Source organism: Aquarana catesbeiana, linkage group LG02 (genome assembly GCF_042186555.1).
Source record: "Aquarana catesbeiana isolate 2022-GZ linkage group LG02, ASM4218655v1, whole genome shotgun sequence".
Classification (NCBI taxonomy): Eukaryota; Metazoa; Chordata; class Amphibia; order Anura; family Ranidae; genus Aquarana; species Aquarana catesbeiana.
The window spans coordinates 90,238,582-90,263,396 of NC_133325.1; the positions used below are offsets into that span (position 1 = coordinate 90,238,582).

A 24,815-nucleotide genomic window follows, 5' to 3' on the forward strand; every position below is an offset into this window, starting at 1 on the left:
TGACATTATCTCATTACAATGTCATCTGAAAGTGGGTACGATATATTAGTCAGCAATTAAACATGTTGTCCCTGAAGTTGATGTGTTGAAAGCAGAAAAATAGGCATCGCAGTTTGTGTATGGGGCTGAGTAGCCGCAGGCTGGTCAGGGTGCCCACGATGACCCGTGTCCACAGCCAGGAGCACCTACAATGGGCATGTGAGCATTAGAACTGGACCACAGAGCAATAGAAGAAGGTGGCCTGGTCTGATGAATCATGTACTCTTACATATGTGGATGGCCAGATGTGTGTGCGTCATTTATCTGGGGAAGATATGACACCAGGATGCGTTATGGAATGAAGGAAAGCCAGCAAAGGAAGAGTGATGCTTTAGGCAATGTTCTGCTGGGAAACCTTGAATCCTGCCATTCATGTGGATGCTACTTTGACACGTACCACCTACCTAAACATTGTTGCTGATCAAGTACACCCCTTTCTAGAAATGGTATTTCCTTATGGCAGTGACCTCATTCTGCAGGATAATATGCCCTGCCACACTGCAAAAATGGTTCAAGAATGGTTTGAGGTGTTGATGTGGCCTCCCAAATTCTCCAGATCTCAGCCCAATTTACAGGATTCAAGGGATCTGCTACAGACAGCTTGGTGCCAGATACTGCAGCATACCTGCAGAGGTCTAGTGGCATCCATACCTCGTGGGGTTAGGGCTGTTTGGATAGCAAAAGGGGACCTACTCAATATTAGGTGGGCGGTCATATAAAGTTATGAATGATCCGTGTATAGAGTGCATGCAGCTTGGCATATTTTTAAAGAGGATTAACTTCACAATTTCCCATTTTATTATGATTTATTCATATGCCATGGCTTAATAGTAACTGCCATATCCCTAAAAGGGTCATTTTTATTTACTGCCAAATGACAGAACAGCATTCGTTAATTTAACCCCAAAGCTTTTTTTTCTCATTCACTTTTAGCTTGGACATTCTCATTTGTTCTTAAGGACATTAAGTTCTGCAGAGTGTGTAAAGGACAACTGACTTAAAACATTATCAACATTTCAGCTTATCTGCCCATGGGTTCGACTTGTACTTTTCTTTTATAAGGGTTATGCCTGTTGGTATTTTAGTCCTCTTCCATTGTGTCCATTAATTTAATTGTTATAAGCGAAGGTTGACTGTTGTCTGTCGCTGAGTTTGTTAAACATTTGTGTGCCCAAGTGGAACAAAAACCAATTCTCGGTTTAGGCCTCAGAGGTAGCGCTGAGTTATTGTGCCATCACTTATGAATATCTGAATGTTTGTACACTGTGCTGGAGGGGAAGGCCGTGATCTTCGCTGATCTCATTTCTTTTTCAATTTTAAAGTGCTAAAAAGAAGAAGATGGCTGATAAGATTCTACCTCAGAGGGTGAGTGTTGACGAAATGATGGACTACCAATAAAACATGTTTCCGAAGTTGCACACATTGTAATTACTTTGACTTTCTGCACAGATTCGGGAGCTAGTACCTGAATCTCAGGCTTACATGGATTTATTGGCTTTTGAGAGGAAATTGGACCAGACAATTATGAGAAAACGGCTTGATATTCAAGAGGCCTTGAAAAGACCGATCAAGGTACGTTTTAAGTTCTGTAATTTACTTTTCCGCAAAGCTCGACTGGCAGCTTTTTCCAAACAACACTTTATTTCGGCTTTTTACTTTTTATATTTTTTTTCTCCTTAGCAAAAAAGGAAACTCCGCATCTTCATTTCTAACACATTTAACCCAGCAAAGTCTGATATGGAGGACGGCGAAGGAACAGTGGCTTCTTGGGAGCTGCGTGTAGAAGGTCGCCTTCTTGAGGATGTGAGTAACAAAACCTGTATATTCTGCGTTTCATTTTTACGTTTATCTATACCTAATATATACAAATAAAGACAAACCTAAACCTGTTGTGTTGTGACATGGGTCCCCTGTCTTCTCTGATTAATTGCAGGCACTGCATATTGTTTTTGGCACATATCAGGGGTGTTGCTTTCCTTTATGATATTCCTCTGCAGTTAAAGTAAACCTTTCCTAAGATAAATATTAAAGCTGCTACAGCTGACCACCTTCTTCTGAAAACAAGTCACCTAGCTTTTAGGCTCACTCACTGGCTTCTTTTTTTTTTTTTTTTTTTTTTTTTTAAATCAAGCAAGTTTTTATTGAAAAAAATATCATTTAAAAAAAACCTTGTCCTCAGTACACCTGTGTCCAGCTATTGCTCAAGAAAGAAAGAAAAGCCTTTTTAACCACTTGCCGCCCACCATATAGCAAAACGACGTCGGCAAAGTGGTTGCAATATCCTGACTGGACGTCATATGACGTGGTAAGGATAACAAGCCGCTGCACGCCCCTGGGGACGTGTGCATCGAAGGGATCATTGTTGCGGCGTTTCAGTCTGACACACCGCAACTCCAATCTAGGTAAAGAGTCTCTGACGGAGTCTCTTTACCATGTGATTAGCCGTGTCCAATCACGGCTGATCACAATGTAAACAGAGCCATTTATCGGCTTTTTCCTCACTCGCATCTGACAGACGCGAGTAGAGGAGAGCCAATCGGCTCACATGATGGGGGGGCTCTGTGCTGATTATCAGTGCAGCCCCCTCTCGGATGCCCACCCAGGACCACCAGGGATGCCCACCACTGATGACCACCAGGTATGGCATCCCTGGTGGCAATGTGTGCCCACACATGATGCAAATACGTGCCCACCAGCAATACCTGCCAGTGTTTCCTAATCAGTGATGCCAATCAGTGCCATCTATTAGTGTCAGTGCCACCCATACTTACCAATCTGTGCCACCTATGAGTGTCACCTCATCTGTAAAATTAGAGAAGCTATGCTAGGATATTTAATGTATATGTCCACAAAAAATATGGAGACAAGAAAATTCATTTAAATATTTGAATCCTTAATGTCACCGCAGTGTTCACACACAAATAAGGAAAGTGCCCAACCACCGTAGCTGTAGATTCTGCTTACCAGACGGAAAGCTTAAAAGGCAGATGGCTATAACCCAGCCTAGGCCTCTAAGCTTGCAGATGACCACAACAGGGACGGCGATGCAGATGCAGGTCGCTCCCTTTGTCCCGCTATAATGTACGTTCACTCAATTGGGTACTTGTCTGCTGCCACTTCCAGATGTTGCTGGAAGTGGCAGCAGAAGAGTACCCAATTGAGTGAACGTACATTATAGTGGGACAAAGAGGAGTCCGCACCATCTGCATCACCATCCCTGTTGTGATCATCTGCAAACTTAGAGGCCTAGGCTGGGTTATAGCCATCTGCCTTTTAAGCTTGCCGTCTGGTAAATAGAATCTACAGCTACAGTATTTGGGCACTTTCCTTATTTGCGGTGACATTAAGGATTTGAATATTTAAATGAATTTTCTTGTCTCCATATCATTTTTTGTGGACATATACGTTAAATATCCTAGCGCAGCTTCTCTAATTTTATTGGACTTTCTGTGTTATCACACTGTATGCTGCTGCTTTTTTATAATTCTATTTATTTGACTTCTTTCTAGCGCGGTATCCTCTTTTGCATATTACCACCTCATCTGTGCCGCCTATGAGTGCCCATCTGTGTGGCCTATTGGTCTTTTTTTATTTAGCAAATAATAAAAACTGCAGAGGTGATCAAATACTACCAAAAGAAAGCTCTATTTGTGGGAAGAAAATTATATAAATGTTGTTTGGGTACAGCGTAGTGTGACTGCGCAATTGTCATGTAAAGGGCGACAGCTCTGAAAGCTGAAAATTGGCCTGGGCGGGAAGGGGGGAAAGTGCCCTGTATTGAAAGTTTGGTTCCACCCAAAAAAACAGAAATACCTGAAAAATTCTAAAAACACTTACCTCTAAATGCCTGTTGCTAGGTGGTCCCTCGTAGTCTGCCCCTTCCAGTGCCTGGGCTGGTGACATCACTTCCCCCTCGGCACAGGAAGGGCTCGGCTCTGCTCCCTCCCTCCTGTCAATCATCTGGGACCCATTACAGGTCCCAGGTGATTGAGCGGCCAATCACGGCGCGCGGCGCTGCTCGCGCATGCGCAGTGGGTGCCAGGCTGTGAAGCCACAGCCCGGCACCCACAGTTGAAATGCCGACGAGCGCAGGGGGGGGACGAGCGGGGCTTCGATCCCTTGCATCGCTGGACCCAGGGACAGGTAAGTGTCCAATTAAAAGTCAGCAGCTGCAGTATTTGTAGCTGCTGACTTTTATTTTTTTTTTTTTTTTTAATGGACCCCCTGGGTGGAACTCCTCTTGAAGTGGTTAAACAGGATAAAATCTGCTCACTAGTGGTATCTTGTCAAATTTTAGTTCTGATAACTGTTGTAAAGACACACTCTGGGTTTTATTTACTAAAGGCAAATCCACTTTGCACTACAAGTGCACTTAGAAGTGCAGTCGCTGTAGATCTGAGGGGGACATGCAAGAAAAATAAACAGTTTTTTTGCTTGTACATGATTAAATGATAAAATCAGCAGAGCTTCCTTTCATTTCAGATTTTCCCTTCAGATTTACAGCAACTGCACTTCCAAGTGCACTTGTAGTGCAGAGTGGATTTGCCTTTAGTAAATCAACCCCTCTGTATTTTCATCTAGCAACCAGCTGGAAGCCTTTCCAGTTGATTGCTGTGCTGGTAGTGACACTTTTAGCTGCTCCTACTTTCCTCTGGCTTATGTGAGACCACAATGGTCTTGTATACCTGCTGGGCTGCTAGGGACTGTCAACATACAACAAAGAATCTGAATTGTGAAGTACATCAGCATTAGGACCAACGCAGTTTTGGCACTTAATATACTAACTTTACATGAAAACATATGTAATATAAGGTTTCTGAACTACACTTTTTTTCATTTTACAGGCAACTTTATCCAAATATGATGTTTCCAAACAGAAGAGAAAATTCTCATCGTTTTTTAAGTCTTTGGTCATTGAGTTAGACAAGGATCTGTATGGGCCAGATAATCATTTGGTGGAGGTAGGTCCGACATAAAGCACATCTTTCTGGAGCTCCACTTTAGAATCCTACTTTGCATCCTTTTTTTTTTTTCCCCCATTTCCTGTGCACACACCTCTGTCTATTTAGGTTCCATGCACACTGGACGTTAAAATAACGTTATAAAAAACGCCAGTAGCTTTGCAGTGAGTCTTAACATTTTTGCAATAGCATTTTTCCTCATTAGCATTTTTTTTTAATTACTATTTATTTTCAATGGATCAAAAACGTTACATGCTGGTGAGCCACGTTTTTGAGCGTTTGTCGACGTTTAGCAGCGTTTGGCATGTTTTGTGGTCAGAAGAACGACTCCTGAATGCGATTTTATGGCGTTCAGAAAACAGCCCATAAACTCCACTGCTGATAAATGTCTAAAAACGTCCATGTGTGCATGGACACATAGGATAACATTGAGGGAAGTTTATGGGCTGTTAAAAAAAAAAAAAAAAACACCCATACTCCCAAAAACGGCCATTTATGAGTTTCAGTGTGCATGGAGCCTTAATGCCAATACATTATGCAGAGGTGATACCTCTTTTTGCCAGCAATTTAGAAATGGATATAATACATGAACTATCATAATGCTTTCTTTTGCTCGTCTCATACATTCCAGTCACAATTTGTTTTCTTGCGTGTCCCTGTGATTAAAATGAATTCATGCATGTATGATTGTTAGCCACTAGAGGGCAGTGTTCCTTTTGATGTCAGTATGTATTTATCCCAGCAGGGCGGCCTGTAAGCCGGGTAAAAGTATAGATAAATACAACTGCAGAAGGGCATAACGGTTCAGACAGGGCAGCATCTGTCTGCATCACATAAATCACTTGTAGAAATGACTTGGTGATGAAATTGAAAGTAAAATAGTTCACGATGACTCTGATGTTCAGATAATGGTGTGTTTTCATTATCCACATGGAACATGTGTGGAGTCAACCAAATGGCTGGATACAATGCTGGGTTTTATATTATAGGCTGCATCAGTGACCACTCATTGTACGGGTATGAAAGTACTTCTCTTAAGATACCACAGGGCCCCTAAAGTCGCTAATGGCACACAGGGTTTTTTTGTTATTCCAAAAGGCACATACAGTCATAATGGCAGAAGGGAAAAATCCTTAATTACATATGCACTACACTTCAGACTTGACAAAGGATCAGATTGTTATCTGAAACATTATTATACTTATGGAGTGATTTTTCTGCTTTTAGAACATCCGCACTTAAAGTGTTTTTTTTTTTTTTTTTGTTGACTAAAGGGTATTTGTTACCATTGTTGAAAGAGAGCCTTATGACAGCTGTGATGTTTGTGGATTGCCTTTTAAATGTCATTATTTTATACCAAGTCCTGGCATATAACCTAATATGTATTGTACAGTGCCTTGAAAAAGTATTCTTACCCCTTGAAATTTTCCATATTCTGTCATGTTACAACCAAAAATGTAAATACATTTTATTGGGATTTTATATGATAGACCAACACAAAGTGACACATAATTGTGAAGTGGAAGGAAAATGATAAATGGTTTTCAATTTTTTTTTTACAAATATGTGAAAAGTGTGGGGAGCATTTGTATTCAGCCCTTCTGAGTCAATACTTTGTAGAACCACCTTTTGCTGCAATTACAGCTACAAGTCTTTTTGGGGATGTCTCTACCAGATTTGCATATCTAGAGAGTGACATTTTTGCCCATTCTTCTTTGCAAAATAGCTCAAGCTATGTCAGATCGAATGGAGAGCATCTGTGAAAAGCAATTTTTTAAATCCTTCCACAGATTCTCGATTGGATTTAGGTCGGGACTTTGACTGGGCCATTCTAACACATAATTATGCTTTGATGTAAAGCATTCCATTGTAGCTCTGGCTGTATGTTTAGGGTTGTTGTCCTGCTGGAAGGTGAACCTCCACCCTAGTCTCAAGCCTTTTGTGGACTCTAACAGGTTTTCTTAAAAGATTGCCCTGTATTTGTCTCCATCCTGTTTCACTGTCCCTGCTGAAGAAAACCATCCCCACAACATAATGCTGCCACCACCATGTTTCACAGGGAAGCACATGCATTCAATGGATAGATGAGGGGCAGGTGGGCCTGGAGGCAGCCCAATCCCCCTTTTAAGGAACAGGAGCACACTGGACACCCAGCACGTAGCACAGTAGCAGCAAAGGTGTACAGTGTGTTCCCGGACCATATTTACACCAGTAACAAACAAATGGCCCCTGCCCCCACCTATAACTGGCCTTTGCAGCAAGGAGCACATGGAAGGGCTATCACATGAAAGACAAAAACAGAACATTCCATAGCTCAACTCACCAACCAGTCTGCCAACTGACCAAATTAACCTGTCCAACAGTCTGCGTTTAAAAACAGGGGTTTAGTTAGCACACATTTGCAAACGCATGCATAAGCTGCAAGGCCTCTTCACGGCACCCTGTGTATGCTTGCAGTCCTAACACTACTGAATTTATAAGCGTCTCCACAATGGAAGCACATGCATTAAATGGATAGATGAGGGGCAGGTGGGCCTGGAGGCAGCCCAATCCCCTTTAAAGGAACAGGAGCACACTGGACACCCAGCAAGAGCACAATGGCAGCAATGGTGTACAGTGTGTCCCCTGACCATATTTACACCAGTAAAAAACAAATGGCCCCTGCCCCCACCTATAACTGGCCTTCACAGCAAGGAGCACATGGAAGGGCAAATGCATAAAAGACAAAAGTTTAGTCATCACGCATTTGCAAATGCATTAGTAAGCTGCAAGGCCTCTTCACGGCACCTTGTGCATGCTTGCAGTCCTAAACGCTACTGAATTTATGAGCGTCTCCACAGTGGGAGCACATGCATTCAATGGATCTCACCAGATCTCAATCCAATAGAGCAGCTTTGGGATGTGGTGGAAGGGGAGATTTGCATCATGGATGTGCAGCCGACAAATCTGCAACAACTGCATGATGCTATCATGTCAATATGGACCAAAATCTCTGAGGAATGTTTCCAAAACTTTGTTGAATCTATGCCACGAAGAATGAAGGCAAAAGGGCAGTCCAACCTGATATTCGCAAGATGTACCTAATAAAATGGCCAGTGAGTGTATATAAAAACTATGACATCACAAATCAAGGAAGGGGGTTTAGTCAATGTCCCATTGAGAGTCCATTAGTAAATATGAAAATCTGCACTAAGGTGGTCAACTATAAAGAGTCCATTATAGCAGCGTATGATCGGCAATGTTCTATGGTGAGGCCAATCGACAAATAGTCCTTGAAACGGACCAACATTGTAGGCCAGGCTGAAGGGTTAAGCAGGACTACACCCACCCAACCAACTACCTGGTCAGATGACTATAATAGTGCAAAACAAACAAACAAATCTAGAAACCACCTGGGCACCAACCAATAGGTGTGCACATCTCCCATAAGCTCATCAAATAATATATTGACATCATAGTGACAGTATCGTATCCTTTAAGATATCTTGTCACACATAAAACCTAGACAGAAACCTTGAGTCTGAAATAGTGGTCCTACTAAAGGACCAAAATTGCATCAGAATAAAGAGAAGCAAACAAAGAAAAGATAAGAAAAGTGTCTAAGATAGCATTGGTACTCCTGTCCAGGAAACCACCAGGCCTTCAATAGAGTGCCAGCCTTAAAGTGGTTGTAAACCCTTTTTGCTGACTTTTACCTATAGGTAAGCCTAGAATAATATTACCTATAGGTAGTGGAAATATCTCCTAAACGTGCGCCATTTAGGAGATATTTCAGTTGTACTGCCCCAATGTTGTCATTGGCGCCTGCGCTGTGAAGAAACGGTCCACCATGCCGTTTCTGAGGCCTGTTTAGGGGACAGCGCGGGCTTCGTTTGCAGGTAAGTGTCATATAATGGGTTAGTATGCGGTGCATACTAGCCCATTATGCCTTTCGTTTCGTTTGCAGGCCTTGTGGGGAGCAAATCAGGAAGTAAAACCCATCGGGCAGAAGGTTTTTTTATCTTAATACATTCTATGCATTAACATAAAAAGCCTTCTGTGTGCAGCAGTGCCCCCCTAATACTTACCTGAGCCCCATCTCTATGCAGCGATGCCCACGAGTCCCTCAGCCATCCGCTACTCTCCCTCCTGGTTGACTGAGACACAGCAGCGGTGCCATTGGCTCCCGTTGCTTTCAATCAGGATAGAGGGCTCAGGAGGAGGGGGCCAGGAGCAGGAAAGAGGGACCTGAAAAGGAGGATCCACTGTGCCCCGTGCCATTTCACAGAGCAGGTAAGTATAACATGTATGTTTTTGTTTTTTAAAACTAGACTTTACAATCGCTTTAAAGTGGAGTTCCGCCAATTTTTTTTTTTTTTTCTAAGTCAGCAGCCTACAAATACTGCGATGTCGGCACCTGCGATGTCGGCACCCGAAGCCAGTCTATCCCTCGGCTGTCGGGTGCTGCCGCTGCCATCCTCAGTAAGGGAATGAGGAAGTGAAGCCTTGCTGCTTCACTTCCTGGTTTCCTACTGCTCATACATGACTCTCGCTGCGCTACCCTACGGGTCCCGTGTGTATCCCAGAAGACAGCGGGGGGGAAGTGGCGGGTGGCTCGGGTATCTATGCCCGGAAGTGGGAGCAAAATACCTGTATTAGACGGGTATCTACTCCCCCCTGAAAGGTGCTAAATGTGACCGGGGGGGGGGCAGAAAAGCCGACGTTCCATTTTTGGGTGGAACTCCGCTTTAAGTGTCCGGTACCTGCAAGTAAGAAAGCCAGGGGGGTCCATACTTTTTCTATCATACTCATTCTGTTTGTTCTTGCCAGGTTTTTTTTTTTTTTTTATAAATGCCTTATCCCACAAGTGCAGAAATACTCTTCTTTGCCCTTGTAACGTCATTACAAAGACCTAAGGATCTCTTCAGAACTCTGGAGCCTGGAGGAGGGATCCAAGAGGGTGCCTTTATGTAATTTCCTTCGGACGCAGGGTAATCTTCTGGATTGCCGTTCCCATCTGCCATGTGCCTGTGGACAGGCTCGTTGAAACACCAGGCAGTGTCGTGTATTAACTGGCAGTGAGTTAGTAACAGTGCTGATAACTCTTCAACATGCATATCCATGCTGGCCTGTAGTCCTAGTGGCTGCACGTGGTAACCATGCTGTAGTGATTTCACTCTAAGGTTGTAGTGTGGTCACCCCACGAGTAAGAGCCATTGAAAATGGTTTTTATTACAGTTTGTGCCTTCATATCCAGTGCCAGTTGTAAGCCTAGCTTGTTTAGGCGTCAGAGATGGGAGTGAGAAAAATCTACTCAATGTAGGTCCCAGACAGGACTTGATTTTAAGATGAGATGTGATCATTCTCACTCATTCATTTTCTATTTGCAGTGGCACAGAACACCAACCACTCAGGAGACAGACGGGTTTCAGGTCAAACGTCCAGGAGATGTCAATGTTCGCTGCACTGTGTTGCTGATGCTTGATTATCAGGTATATATGTATTCATAAACATCATTCGCATTGTGTGGCTGATTTAAAAATTTTTTTTACCCTTTTGCTGCCATGTCTTTATGTCAACCACCAGGAGTGTATCAATCTGACAAGCTGGCTGCCAGATGAAATCGATCCAGCGCCTGGGCAAGCACTGGATCACTTCCAAACGCCTCTGGTCACGGGTCTTTAAAGAGAACCTGTCAGCAAAATAATCATCACATGGGGCACTTTTCATTGAAGTAGAACTATGGGCAAACCTTTTTTTTTCTTCATTTTGGCTAGTGCAAGGGAGGGTTATGATCTGTCAGATTTTTTTCACCACCTGTATCCCATTGTGGATATTTCTCTTCACTTCCTGTCCCATAGCCGAATAGGTCACCCCCAGGTCACCAAAACTAGTGTCTCCATTGGAAGATTTCCCCTCTAAAACTTTTCTGGGGTTTTCGTTTACTTTCACTTTCAATGATAATGTAAACAGAACAAATAGAGAGGGTGAATCTTCTTAAAGTGGTTGCAAACCCTTTACAATCCCCTTTTACTACAGGTAAGCCTATAATGAGGCTTACCTGTAGCTACCCCGGATATCCCCTAAACCTGCACAGTTTAGGAGATATCCCCTGTATCACTTTTGTGCCGTTGCGCGCAGGAGTGACGTCATCGCGGCTCCGGCCAATCACAGCGCCGGAGCCCAGGATACCCGGAAGTAACCCCAGGAGCGATGTCGCCGGCTGGAGCAGTATACAGGGACCGCATGAAAACGTTGATTTGCAATACACATTTTATATTGCCGCGCACGCTGGAGTGAGCATAATAATTTTAGCACCAGAACTCCTGTGTAGCTCTAAACTCATGACCTGTAGGGGCCTTTAAAGTGTTGCCTATAGAAAATATAGGGTACTGAACTTTGTCACTATTTCACAGACGCATACAATTTTAAGGTTCGACATGTTTGGTATCTACTCAGAGCAGCCTCAGCTTTTATATTTTACTAAAAACCGAAAATGAGTAATTGTGTTTTGTGTGCCCTTTAAATTAACATTTTGTATATTTTTTTTGCTGAACTTTTTGCGTTTTCAACACCTTAGCATGAATATCGTGTAACCCAAAAACTGGGATTACCACTATTTTATTCTCTAGGGTGTCTGCTTTCAGGAAAATATGATTTTAGAGGTTTTATACCATCTTCAAGGCTAAAATGATTTTTTAAACGTGCAAAAAATGCAAAAACGGCTCTGGCAGCGTAAGGTTTAAAAGAGGACAGGTGGAGAAATAGTGGCACTTTTGCCTGTCAAACTCAAACAAGTTTTCACTTGTGGATTAATGGAGTTAGAAATCTGTGTTTCGTTGGTTTTCTTCACTTGCGGTGTAACCTAGCCATACGAGACGAATGTCTCGGTGCATTCCCATTATCTGATATCCTATTATTAACATCAGACTCATGTCAACATTTCCTTTTCCCAGCCACCTCAGTTTAAGCTTGACCCCCGGTTGGCTCGTCTTCTTGGAATCCACACACAGACTCGTCCAGTCATCATTCAAGCTCTATGGCAGTACATTAAAACTCACAAACTTCAGGACCCTCATGAGCGGGAGTTCATAATCTGTGACAAATACCTCCAGCAGGTAAATATGATTCCTTCACACCATCTCCTACTGACTTGTCACAAGTCTTTGTGATTCTCTCTTATTCCATGGTTTGTCACCTTAGATTTTTGAATCTCAGAGGATGAAGTTTTCCGAGCTTCCTCAAAGACTACATGCCCTTCTCATGCCTCCAGAGCCCATCATAATTAATCACGTCATTAGGTAAAGAGATTTTTATAGTGTATGATCTTTTGTCTTGGTTTGCCAGTGTTTGCTATATTTATAGATTTTGTATTGACAGTGTGGATCCTAACGACCAGAAGAAGACAGCATGTTATGATATTGATGTTGAAGTGGATGACACCCTCAAGACTCAGATGAACTCTTTCCTGCTTTCTACTTCCAGTCAACAAGAGATTGCAGCTCTAGATAATAAGGTAAACGAAATGGGTCAGTTTATCAGAGACACCTGAGATTCATAAACTAGGTTAGGAGAAGTATGGGAATTTTTTTTATGGGGGGGGGGGGGGTTATACTTATTATTATTGCATTATTGCAGTCATTATCATTATTGCTCCGATGCTACATCTGTCCCCTGCCGGCTCTAAAATTGAGAACCGATCGATCAAACACCACCAATCGCATGGTTCTCAGAGCTCCCTGATCAGAGAGCTGGTGACTGACAGTGCTCTGCCCACATGCTAAAATGAATGGTCACTTACTGGACGTTTTAATAAGTGAGCAGCGTAGATATAAGGAAGTTAGCACATGTTTATTATTGGCGTTTATATAGCGCTTACAGTTTACTCAGCTCTTTACATACTGTGAATTTACATCAGTCCCTGGTCTCAAGGAGCTTACGTTCCTAACTCGCATTCATACATAAACATACTAAGGCCAATGTAGGCAGGAGCGCACTTACCTATCAAGATGTGGAGTGTGGGAGGAAACTGAACTACCCAAAGGAAACCATGTAGGGTTGCATCCTAGTCGTTTTTTGAACCGAGGACTGCAAGACAGAAGTGCTAACCCCTAAGCCAGAGTTAAGTTGGCCATAGATGAATAGTTTCCTCCATCCACACAAACGGCATGAATGATATTCTGAAAATGGCAACTGCTGCTGTCAGGATACATTGATCAGCGATTTCAGCTGATTGGCTGCAGCTGCTGGTCGACAAAATGTTTCCAGCATGTCCGTTCAATAGAAGTCGAATACCTTTGTTGAATAGTGACAGCCACATATTGATTGAAATTTGGCCAGTCCCTTGTGAACCAGACAAATTTAGATCAGCGTATGGCCAGCTTTAGCCTATATAGGGGCCTATGGTAAGTTTGCATTCTTATTAAAGTGTATATTTTATATTTGTATATATTAGTTTATATTCGGCTGAAACTTTGTTGTAGAGTCTGTTGAGTCTTGTATACATAATCATGTCATTGACAGATAAATCACTAGGTGATTTTCTTTCACACAGATGCGGATAGGACACAAATCCTATTATGTTTTCCAAAGAACTTTATCAGCCTAGAATAGTCAAGCTTAGTACACATTATTAGTTTTTTTTTTTTTTTTTTTTTCCATACAACCCAGCGGGCTGAACGAAAAAATTACTGATGGCTCAGGTTGGAGCCATTTTACTAACACTCTGGTCAGCGCTCTCAGCCATTGGCTGTGAACGATATTCGGGAGAAGGTGGGCAGATGTTTCAGTCATACCCCTTTGACAGAAGCCGGCCAAACGTATGGCTTATGTCGGACCGGCTGCAATACACACGGGCTGAATGTCCACCGGTTTCTATTGAACCGACTGATGTTGCCTGACGTTTGGCCTGTGTGTTTGGGGCTTCTTTTCTCTTTTTTTTTTTTTCTCATACAGTAGCTCTAAATTTGCTTTTTGTCCTGTTTGACAGTCTTTCAGTTAATCTTAAATAGGTTGATGTTTTTGTATATATTTTTATGTGCAGGATTATAACCTATTTAAAAAAAAAAAAAAAAAAGTTCCCTTGTCTCTCCACATAAACATGAAACATTGAATGTGAGAGTAAGTAAGTGACAAGTGATGGCGTCAGACAATATGTGAATATAAATAAATAAAAATTAGTGAAGCTGCCCCTTTTGGATAAACCACTCCAATCGGTGAATAAATATATGAGAAAGGTATGGCGCTAGCTCATATTAAACCTTCATGAATTAGTATTGTGACAGTTCAATATCACCCAGCAAAAATAGGATAATATATGTGACTAAAAAATAATACAAATATATATCTGTGAAAAGACAGTCCAAATAAATTTCTTCTATATAGCTTTACACAAAGTCAGGAGTCCAATCACCGTGATTCAGAACAAAAAACATTCAATGAGTGCTCCACCATAGATTATGCATAAAAAATGCACACTCTCAGGAACTTTAAGTCAAAAAAGCCTGGTTATGTACCGTATATACACGAGTATAGGTTGATCCGAATATAAGCCGAGGCCCCTAATTTACCACAAAAACTGGTAAAAACATATTGACTCGAGTATAAGCTGAGGGTGAGAAATGCAGCAGCTACTGTAAGTGGAAAAAGAGGGTCAACAATGCCCATCTGCAGCTGCATGCCTCCGTGTGTCCTGTGCATACTTACTTGTGCAGATCTGCCTACCTCACTGTGTCTTGTGCCTGTGTCCATTGCAGCCTACCTGTGCCGATGTGCATTCCTCTCTGTATCTGTGCATCCCTCCTGTGCTGCTCTGCATCCACCGATCAGGGTGTCATAAAAACATACGGCGGCCATTCCAGTGTTCAAAAGCTGCGCCTCCTCCTCGTCTCCGAGAGGCAGAACACTCAATTTCCCAGCAGTCAGTGTTCAGCCTATCACGGACATCTGCTCATACCGGGGATGAGGATGAGAGGATGTCTGTGATAGGCTGAACACTGACTGCTGGGAAATTGAGTGTTCTGCCTCTCGGAGACGAGGAGGAGGCGCAGCTTTTGAACACTGGAATTGCCGCTGTATGTTTTTATGACACGCTGGCCGCCGTCTGTCTGCATGACATGCTGATCATGTAGGCAGACGGAGGTGACTCGAGTATAAGCCGAGGGGGGCACTTTCAGCCTAAAAAAAAAGGGCTGAAAATCTCGGCTTATACTCGAGTATATACGGTATATGATATATATCATTCAGCAATAGAAATGGAAAACGATTCCTTTCACTCAGAAATGGAAATCAAGCATCAACCCGGGGAAGTAAAAGATGTAAACATCATCGCACGAAGCTTCCTGAGAATGTGTTTAACACGAAATGCATAGAGGCTGCATGTCCGCTCTCCACTGACGTCATATCCAGTTTTGCAGGTTCCTTACCCTGCTGCTTTGGAATGCACGCTGTGGCTGAATATATAGCGTGCTTATCTACCCCAGAGCCATACATGTCGGTACTAACTGTGGTGGCACATCCATGTAAGTGCGCATTATCTTGATGTTTGCTTGGATTCACTGTTTTTTTTTTTTTTTTTTAAATTTTTTATTTATCAAAGAAAACAGGTCCACAGGGACCGATACATCGGTGTTTAACATTGTAACAGTACAGTATGAGTATTTACATAGATCTTATATTGTAGATTTTCTTCCACTTATTTTAGAGACCTCTTGTGTTATGGTGCCGTGTGAGATTGACATATTTCAGAGGTTATAACTGTGTAAGATCTCTAAAAGTGGTGTATAACAAGGTTGCTCTTTGTTGTATTCGGGTCATGGTATTGTCATGGTGTGCTTGTCCAATGGCGTTAGTAATGTGGGGTCTGTTAATGGTTCCTCTGTGTGCCCCGTTCCCTTCCTTGTTTTTATTTTCTATAGATCAGTAGAGCTAAAATAGGAGAGAGAGTGTATAGAGGAAAGAAGAGAGAAGAGAAAAGTGGAGGGGGGGGGGCGGGGGGGTTGGGGAGGGAGGGGTCTGCGAGCAGGGGGACTTCACAGTGTCCCGTGAAATTTACTTTCCAGTCTATCACTTGGCTGCCTATAAGTTTCAGGTATGGGCTAGATATCTGTTTCTTCTCTCTGGAGGGCCTGTCCTTCTGCTGAGTATTTAAAGATGTTCCATAGCTGCCAGGTTTTGGAGTATGTCTCACCTCTGTTCTGACTTGTGAGGATCAGATCTTCCAATGTGCTAATTTCGTCTACCTTTTTAAGCCAGGTGGCGATAGAGGGCGGCTCGGGGGATTTCCATTTGAGGGGGATGCAAATTTTAGCCGCATCTAATAGGTGTCGAACAATTGATTTTTTGTATATCCGAGCAGGTGTATCGGTGGCGTGGAGGAGGAAGTACGCCGGTTCATCGGGGACATTACGATCAGTGAATTTCTGTATTATCTCCCGGACCCTTCCCCAGAATGGCCTTATCCGTGGGCATGACCAGAATATATGTATTAGTGTGCCTGTGCTCTGCTGACATCTCCAGCATAGTTTCGATGTCTCGGGAAAAATTTTTTGTAATATTGCCGGTGTTCTGTACCATCTCGTAAAAATTTTGTAATTGGTTTCTTGGAATCTGGTGCATATGGATGATTTATGGGTGAAGTGAAGTATGTGTGTTCTTTTTTGTGGGGTGAGGTGGCAGTTCAGATCCCTTTCCCATTTGTCAAAACTGGGATGTTGGTAGTCTTCAGGAGGTGTGATGATCATGTTATAGGTCAGAGACAACGTGTGCGGTAACACACCACTTTCCATACAAATTTCTTCAAAGGTAGTGTGGGGAGGGTCAGTTACAGTTGGGGGGGTCAAACTGCTGAGGAAGTGTGCAAGCTGGCTTGCCCTCAGGAAGTCCAGTCGGTATATGCCATTCGGGTCTGATAGTTCGGCTAACGTTGCCCACCTTCCACCGTTGCTGTAATGGGAAGCTTGGTACATCCCTGAGTTTCTGAGTGTGCGGAATGTAGGGTCTATTATACCTGGAGTGAATTGTGGGTTGCCTAATATAGGTCGCAATAATGAGTTTTTAGTAGAAAGAGATGTTTGTGATATTAGGCGTGTACAGATGCTCGTTGTGGGTCCAATTAATGGGTGAGATCGTATTCGTGTAGGGAGTGTGGAGCCGCTCCATGGGGCTCTATTCAGCGGGATGTCAGATTGTGATTGTTCTATTTGGGGCCAAAGTTTTGTTTCCTGGTGCCTGCACCAGTCGACTAGTCTACTCAGGTGTACTGCTTGGTAGTATGTTTTAATCTCTGGCATGGCCATACCGCCGTGCTGTTTTTGTAGTGAAAGTGTCTTTCTCGGGAGGCGTGGCTTTTTCCCCGCCCATAAAAAGGTTGTAAATAGTGAATGTACCTGTCTGAAATAGTTTGCGGGTATGTGAATAGGTAAAGCTTGTAGTAGATACAAGAATTTAGGCAGCACCATCATTTTTAGTATATTGCAGCGTCCAAACCACGAGTGTAGGCCATTTTTCCAGCTGTGGAGCAGCGTTTGGACATTTTTTAATAAGGGTGGGAAGTTGAGTTTGAAAATCTGGGAGAGTTTTGGAGGGATATAAGTGCCTAGGTACTTCAGGGCTTTGTCTGTCCATTTGAAGTGGAAGGTATGTTGAAAGTGTGCGAGTTGGGTTTGTGGGATCCCTATTCCCATGGCTTCGGATTTGTTAAAATTTATTCTTAGGTTGGAAAGATGTCCGTAAATCTCGAACTCTTTCATTAAGTTTGGGAGGGAGATGGCTGGGTTAGTGATGGAGAACATCAAATCATCTGCATATGCAGACACTTTATGTTGGGTGTCCCGTATTGTAATCCCCTTGATATCTGGGTTTAGTCTCACGTGACATAGGAAGGGTTCTAGTGATATAGCAAATAGCAAGGGTGATAATGGGCATCCCTGTCTGGTTCCATTTGATATTGGGAAAGAATCCGAGACAACACCATTAGCCCTGACTCTGGCTGTTGGACTTGAGTACGCTGCAGATATCCAATTGAACAGCTTTTCTCCCACTCCGATGTATTTCAATGTTTCAAACAAAAATTTCCAGTGTATGCGATCAAACGCTTTTTCTGCATCTGTGCTAAGAAAGATGCTTGGCGTCTCGTCTCTATTTGCTATATGGAGCAGATTCAGGACCTTAATGGTGTTGTCCCTGGCCTCTCTGGTTGGCACGAAGCCTACCTGATCTAAGTGTATGAGTCGTGGTAAGTGTTGTTGTATCCTAGAGGCTATAATTTTGGTAAAAAGTTTCAGGTCAGTATTTAGTAATGATATTGGGCGATAACTTCCGCATTGTGTGGGGTCCTTACCTTCTTTTGGGATTACTGAGATCTGCGCCTGGAGCGTCGAGGGGTGTAGTTTTGAGCCGGAGCCAAGGTCGTTGAATAGTTTTGTTATGTGATGGCCTAGGGAGGGGAGGAAGGTTTTATAGTAGTTAATAGTCAAACCGTCGGGTCCTGGCGCCTTTCCCAGTTTGGTGGTTTTTATAGCCGACTGAAGTTCTATAAGTGTGATGGGTTCCTCTAAAGATTCCCGAGCCTCCATCGGTAGGGATGGCATTAGTGATGAGGATATATATTCAGGTGTATTGTCTGGTGTAGGTAGTGTCGTCTGTAGGTTATATAGAGAGTGATAGTAGATCTTAAACTCTTCTGTAATTTGTTTGGGAAGGGAGACTGTCTTCCCGGTAGTGGTCGTGATCCTAGGTATGTATGATGCCAGTTTTTGTTGTTGTAGGGAGCGGGCCAACAGTCTCCCACATTTATTGCCTGATTCATAAAGTTTCCTCCGGCATATTTGGAGTGCCGCTTTTGCTTTGAAGCGTAGTATGTCCGTGACTTGTGTACGGGTGGTGTCTAGTTCGGCCCCTAATTCCCTTGTGGGTGTTAGTTTGTGGCTTGTTTCTAATGTCTGTAGTTTCCTAAGCAGGGTGTCTAATTGTTCTGTTCTTTTACGCTTTAGTCTGGATCCATGCTTAATAAGCACACCTCGGATCACGGACTTATGTGCCTCCCACACCAGACCCACGCCGCTGTCTGGAGTGTTGTTAGTTTTAAAATAATGTTCAATCTCCTGTTTTACATCTGCGTAGACCTCCGGGTCTTGCAGTAAGCTTTCGTTTAGTCGCCAGGGCGGGCGCTGGGTCATGTGCGGGTCAGCAATGGCATATTTCAACAATATTGGTGCGTGGTCGGACCATGTGATAGGTTCTATCTTGGTGTGCAGAACAGCCTGTAAATTTCTGTGGGGTATTAGGAAGTAATCAATGCGGGAGTATGATTGGTGGGGCCGGGAAAAAAACGTATAATCCCTCTCCCCCGGGTGGAAGAGGCGCCAGGCGTCTATTAGTTGCGCCGAGTGTAGGGCCATTTGTATCTTTTTGCGTGAGGTGGTTGAGGTCGAGGATGTACCAGAGGATGTGTCTTCTGTCGGGGTTAGGGGTGTGTTAAGGTCTCCTCCTACTATCAGTTGGCCTGCCGTGAACTGTACAATTTGGTCTAGTCTTTTCTTTATGAATGTGTCCTGATGTTCGTTGGGGGCGTACAGGTTTGCGAGGGTAATCTTTGCGTTCCCTATCAGTCCTTTTAAGTATATATACCGTCCTTCTGGGTCTGTTTTGGAGTCTAGGTATGTCCATGGAACTCTAGCAGAGATTAGGATTGTAACCCCTCTGGACTTTGCTTGTGTATTGGTGGAATGATAAGCAGTGGGGTAGTATCTATTTTTAAGAATTGGTATAGTATTGTCCCTGAAGTGCGTTTCCTGCAGCAGGACTACGTCCGCTTTCATGCGTCTCATGTCATTAAGAAGCATCCGCCTCTTTTCTGGTGTGTTTAGTCCTTTTGTGTTTAGTGACACTATGTTTAGGGTGCCCATGTTCGCAGGTTAAGGAGGGGGGGGGGGGAGGGGGGGAAGAGGGGGGGAAAGGGGAAGGGACTTGGAGAAAGTGTTAGGTAATAGAACCAGAGAAAAAAAAAAGTTTATGAGACAGGAGAATAGTGTCAGGGCAGAGTGCCGTTAGGATATAGATGATTTAGAGAGCTGTCACTAGAGTGTGCAGCGTAATAGGGTACTAAGGGTGCAAGCAGTAGTACTTGCTGAAGCGCTGTCCGGGAGAAATCCGGCTATATAGCGCTGGCCTAAGTGGGTTTGTGGGAGGACACGGTCAGGGGGTGAGTCTCCCCAAGTCTCTCTCCGCCCACGGCATAGTGTAATATCATGTGTTCAATCGGTATAAGGTTGTAGTCTGGTATGTAAAAATCAGTACAGGAGTTAGCAAACAATATCAGAAAGTAATTCAGCAGTAACATAAGCAACATTTCAAAACAGGCAACTATCATCTACTAAAGATAGTAAATGTAACCAGGGGTCCTCTTCCCCACACTGGATGAAGGTTAGGGATAGTTCTGCAGACCTCTAAGACTTGCTTCTGGCTAATTGCGGTGGACACCCAGACCATAAAGGTTATAACCTTCCCCTCCCTCATGGAGAGAGTTAGTCAGCGTGTACCGCCATGTCTATGAAAGGTGCAGGCATGACTCTTCAGGGTCTGCAGTCCTGAACACATCTACCCCCCTCCTCCCCCATCTCCACCCATGCAGCAGGGCTCTGTTCGTAACAAGAAGTTATGCCATCCAGGTTGTAAAGACAATGAAGTTCTGTTAGTTCCTTCATAGCTATTTTGTAAGGAGGTTGACATTTTCTCTTGTGCTGCACATAAAGGGATTCTGACCACTGTGTCTCTTATTATCATATGGGTGAGTGTTCCACTTCTCCATGTGCTGGGTAGCTCGTGGTGCGGACTAGCGGGTCCTCCCAGGGTAAGCCCAAATGGTGTGCACCCAGGGGATAGAAGCCGCTTATCAGGTTAAACCCTCACCGCGGGGATGACATCCCCGGGGCAAGCTGCAAGGGTGTAGGGCGGGAGTTAGCGGCAAAGGAACACTTCTCCCCTTTCTTCTCCAACGGGTGGCCCCAGCCGGGGTGTTAGGCAAAAAATCGTTGGAGTGTTCAGATGGGGGGGGTGTTTGAGGGGAATGCTTCATGGGAGTCAGCAATGGTGTGGGGAGGGACGCAGATCAGGGATGCATGGGGATCACAGGATATCCCTACTCACGTGCAGGGCCTCCAGATGCTGAGCGGCGTCTCCTCCTTCCTCGCTGACGGAGCGGCATCGGTCCCCGTGCAGCCGAGGGACCCGATCTACCCATCGGACGAGGAAGTATTTGTAGCCAGTCCGGGATCGAGATCGGGGTCGCCTCAAGAAATCGGAAGAGCTCCGGCAGGTCCGCCGCTGTCTGCAGTGTAAATGCGGCTGTGGCATTGCGGAAAGTCACCGAGAGAGGGTATCCCCAGCGATATGTGAATCCTTTCTGTTTTGCTAGGTCCAGGAGGGGTCGCAGCATGGCTCGGCGTTTCAGGGTGGATCTCGATAGGTCAGGAAGGATTCTGATGCGAGACTCATTGTAGTCCACGTCGCCGTGTTCCCAGGCGCCGCGTAGGATGGCTTCTTTCTGTATGTAGCGGTGAAGTCTGCATACAACGTCACGTGGGTTAGATGGGTCTGTTGGCCTCGGTCCCAGTGTTCTGTGCACCCTGTCTAGTTCTATGTCTGTGTTTGATTCAGCAAGGACAATGTGGAAGATATTTTTCACAGCCTCTGCTAGGTGTTCCGGGCTGGTTGTTTCCGGAATGCCTCGAAGCCGCAGGTTGTTTCGGCGGCTTCTGTCTTCGACATCCTCCAAATGTAGCTGCAGGGAGATGGCTGTGTCTCTGTGCAGGTCTCTGGCTTGTTCCAGGGCTAACACTCTTTCCTCTAAGGAGGACACCGCCGTCTCTCCTGAGGAGATTCTGTCTGCCAGGCCGGACACTTCATCACGCACTTCTTGTATGTCCCGGCGGTGGGTCTCTTCAAGCCGTAGGATCATCGCCTCAATGTCGTTCTTGGTGGGGAGTGCCTGCAGGAGCGCTCGGATATCTGGATCCATTGGTGTTGGTGCGGGAGGGCATGTGGAGTCCATTCCCTCTGTTGTAGTACTTTCTGGGGTCTCAAGTGTCAGGGAAGGTGGTGCAGACCGGTTCTCCAGGGAAGTCTGGATATCTCTGGTAGAGGCCTGGTGTGGGAGCTCACGTGGAGGGCCTCGTGGTGTCGCAGCTCTGGTGCCAGGGGATAGTCCTTGACTGAAATAGCGGTGTATTTCTCCGGATTTCTGGTTGGAAGGGGTCCCCTTGGATTCGGCTCTTGTCCTGTATCGTTTAATTGCTTTCATACCGATTGAAATGGAATAAAATTCCAGGGTTAGGAGTTTGAGAACGGGAGCTCAGAGAGAAAGCAGCCTCACTCAGCCATGTCCAGGCCACGCCCCTCGGATTCACTGTTACCAAACATGTTTGCGCAATGATATTTACATCTTTTTTTTCCGAGTTGATGCTTGATTTCCATCAAAGTGAAAGGAATCGTTTTCCATCTGTATTGCTGAATGAGATATATCCTATACTTACCCAGGCTTTTTTGATTTAAAGTTCCTGTGAGTGTGCATTTCATATGCATAATCTATGGTGGTGCACTCATTGAAGGTTTTTTGTTCCGAATCACAGTGATTGGACTCTTTTTCTTTTACTTTGAAGCCATATAGAATATATTTATTTGGGCTGTTTTTTCACAGATATATGTTTGTATTATTTTTTATTCTATTTTTGCTGGGTGATATTGAATTGTCATACTAATTGTTGAAGGTTTAACATGAAATATTGAATACATATTTCATATTTATATTTCTAGCCAACACACGGAGCACAGGGCTCTGCTTTTGCTGAGTAGAAAATTAAATAAATTTTACCTAAAACCATTAGTTTGTGAATAGGATCAATGAGGTACCTGAGCTCTGATATGACGCTATGAGGTAGAGGAAGCCTGTACTGAGAAAATTCTGTACTCCCACTGCTGAATTCTCATCCTAATGCTGCGTTGCGGTCTGTAATCATGATCCAAAGGCTTCAACGTTTTTAGTCACTGACCCAGAACAAATGTGCAGATCAGGGGATTCGGACTTTCCTGTGCCTTCACTAGCTGTCTGCTTGTTTTCCAGAAATGAGGTACTAAAAACCTTAACCACTTAAGGACAGAGCCTCGTTTTGAGATTTGGTGTTTAGTTAAGTTAAAATCTTTTTTGCTAGAAAATTATCTAGAGCCCCCAAACATATATAATTTTATTCAGACACCCTAGAGAATAAAATGCCGGTCTTTGCAATACTTTGTCACACCATATTTGCCCAGTGGTCTAACAAGCGAAATTTTTTTGGTAGAATTACACTTTTTTGAATTAAAAATAAGATAACAATAAAGTAACCCAATTTTTTTATATTGCAAAATATAATGTTACGCCGAGCAAATTGATACCCAACATGTCATGCTTCAAAATTGTGCCGCTCTTGGAATGGCGACAAACTTTGACCCTTGAAAATCTCCATAGGCGATGTTTAAAAATTTTCTACAGGTTACCAGTTTTGAGTTACAGAGGAGATCTAGTGCTAGAATTATTGCTCTCGCTCTAATGATCGTGGCGATACCTCACATGTGTAGTTTGAACACTGTTTTCATATGCAGGCGTGACTTACATGTGTTTGCTTCTGCACACGAGCTCGGCAGGACGGGGCGCTTTAAATTTTTTTTTTTTTCTTATTTATTTTACTTTTTTTTTTTTTTTTACACTGTCTTTTTAAAAAAGAATTTTGGGTCGCTTTTATTCTTATTTCAAGGAATGTACACAACCCTTGTAATAGAAAAAAGCACGACAGGACCTCTTAAATGTGAGATCTATCAAAAAGACCTCAGATCTCATATTTACACTAAAATGCAATATTAAAAAAAATTAAATGTCTTCTTTTTTCCCCCCAAAAAAATTTCCTCTTTAAGAGCATCGGGTGGAAGTGACGTTTGACGTTGCTTCTGCCCTCCAATGCTATAGAGCAGAGTGGGGGCCATCTTTCCCTCACTTGGCATCCGGGCTTTGATAGGAGCAGACATGATCGTTTCCGCCGCTACTGATGGCTCTGGTAAATGGCCAAGATGACCGAAGCGTGGGGGGCCTCTTCTGCCCAAGATAAAAGTGATCTCGCGGTGAATACGACGCTGAGACCACTTATCTGAAAGCCAACCGCCCACTAAAGAAGAGGATACCGGGCTTATGGCAGCTATCCGCTGCCATAACAACGGTATTCCTCTTCAAACAGCTGCTGTATAATGACGGCGGGCGGTCGGCAAGTGTTTAAAGTGATTGTAAAGTCTTGTTTTAAAAAAAATAACAAACATGTTCTACTTACCTCCTCTGTGTAGTTGGTTTTGTACAGAGCAGCCTGGATCCTCCTCCTCCCGGGTCCCTCTTTGCTGCTCCTGGCCCCTCCCTCCTGTCAAGTGCCTCCTCAGCCAGAAGCTTCCTATGGGGGGAGCTGAGTCAGAGCTTCATGTATCCATTCAGACACTGAGCCCTGCCCTACCCCCTCTCTCCCCTGATTGGCTGACTGACTTTGACAGTTGCGATAGCCAATGGCGGCGCTGCTATGTCTCCGCCAATCAGGAGTGTCTCGGACTGCACTGTTCAACAACAGGCACTAACGTTTGACCCTGCTGCCCAGTGCACCCATCAATCTGTGGTGTGGCTGTTACTCATCTGGACCAGCAGAGAGCAGGAAATGCATTTCCATTATATAAAAATGGCGTTTTGAGGCATTTCCAATGAAAAATCAGTACAAAATCAGCACGCAGTGGTCCAGGACAATAAAAGGAGAGTAGAGGTGTGAGAGTTCA

General features: G+C 43.9%; 1 protein-coding gene across 2 annotated transcripts in view; it reads left to right on the forward strand.

Annotated features, from left to right (window-relative positions):
- Positions 1–24,815, forward strand: part of SMARCD1 (SWI/SNF related BAF chromatin remodeling complex subunit D1) — a 53,539-nt gene that overhangs the window by 23,216 nt on the left and 5,508 nt on the right. For both annotated transcript variants that reach the window (XR_012241481.1, XM_073613157.1), the window contains exons 3-10: positions 1,362–1,404; positions 1,489–1,611; positions 1,720–1,842; positions 4,884–5,000; positions 10,370–10,471; positions 11,936–12,097; positions 12,183–12,280; positions 12,360–12,495. Coding sequence is in view for 1 of the 2 variants with exons in the window: in XM_073613157.1 (XP_073469258.1) it covers positions 1,362–1,404; positions 1,489–1,611; positions 1,720–1,842; positions 4,884–5,000; positions 10,370–10,471; positions 11,936–12,097; positions 12,183–12,280; positions 12,360–12,495 (904 nt within the window). In the remaining variant the exon portion in view is untranslated. The remainder of the gene's footprint in view (positions 1–1,361; positions 1,405–1,488; positions 1,612–1,719; positions 1,843–4,883; positions 5,001–10,369; positions 10,472–11,935; positions 12,098–12,182; positions 12,281–12,359; positions 12,496–24,815) is intronic.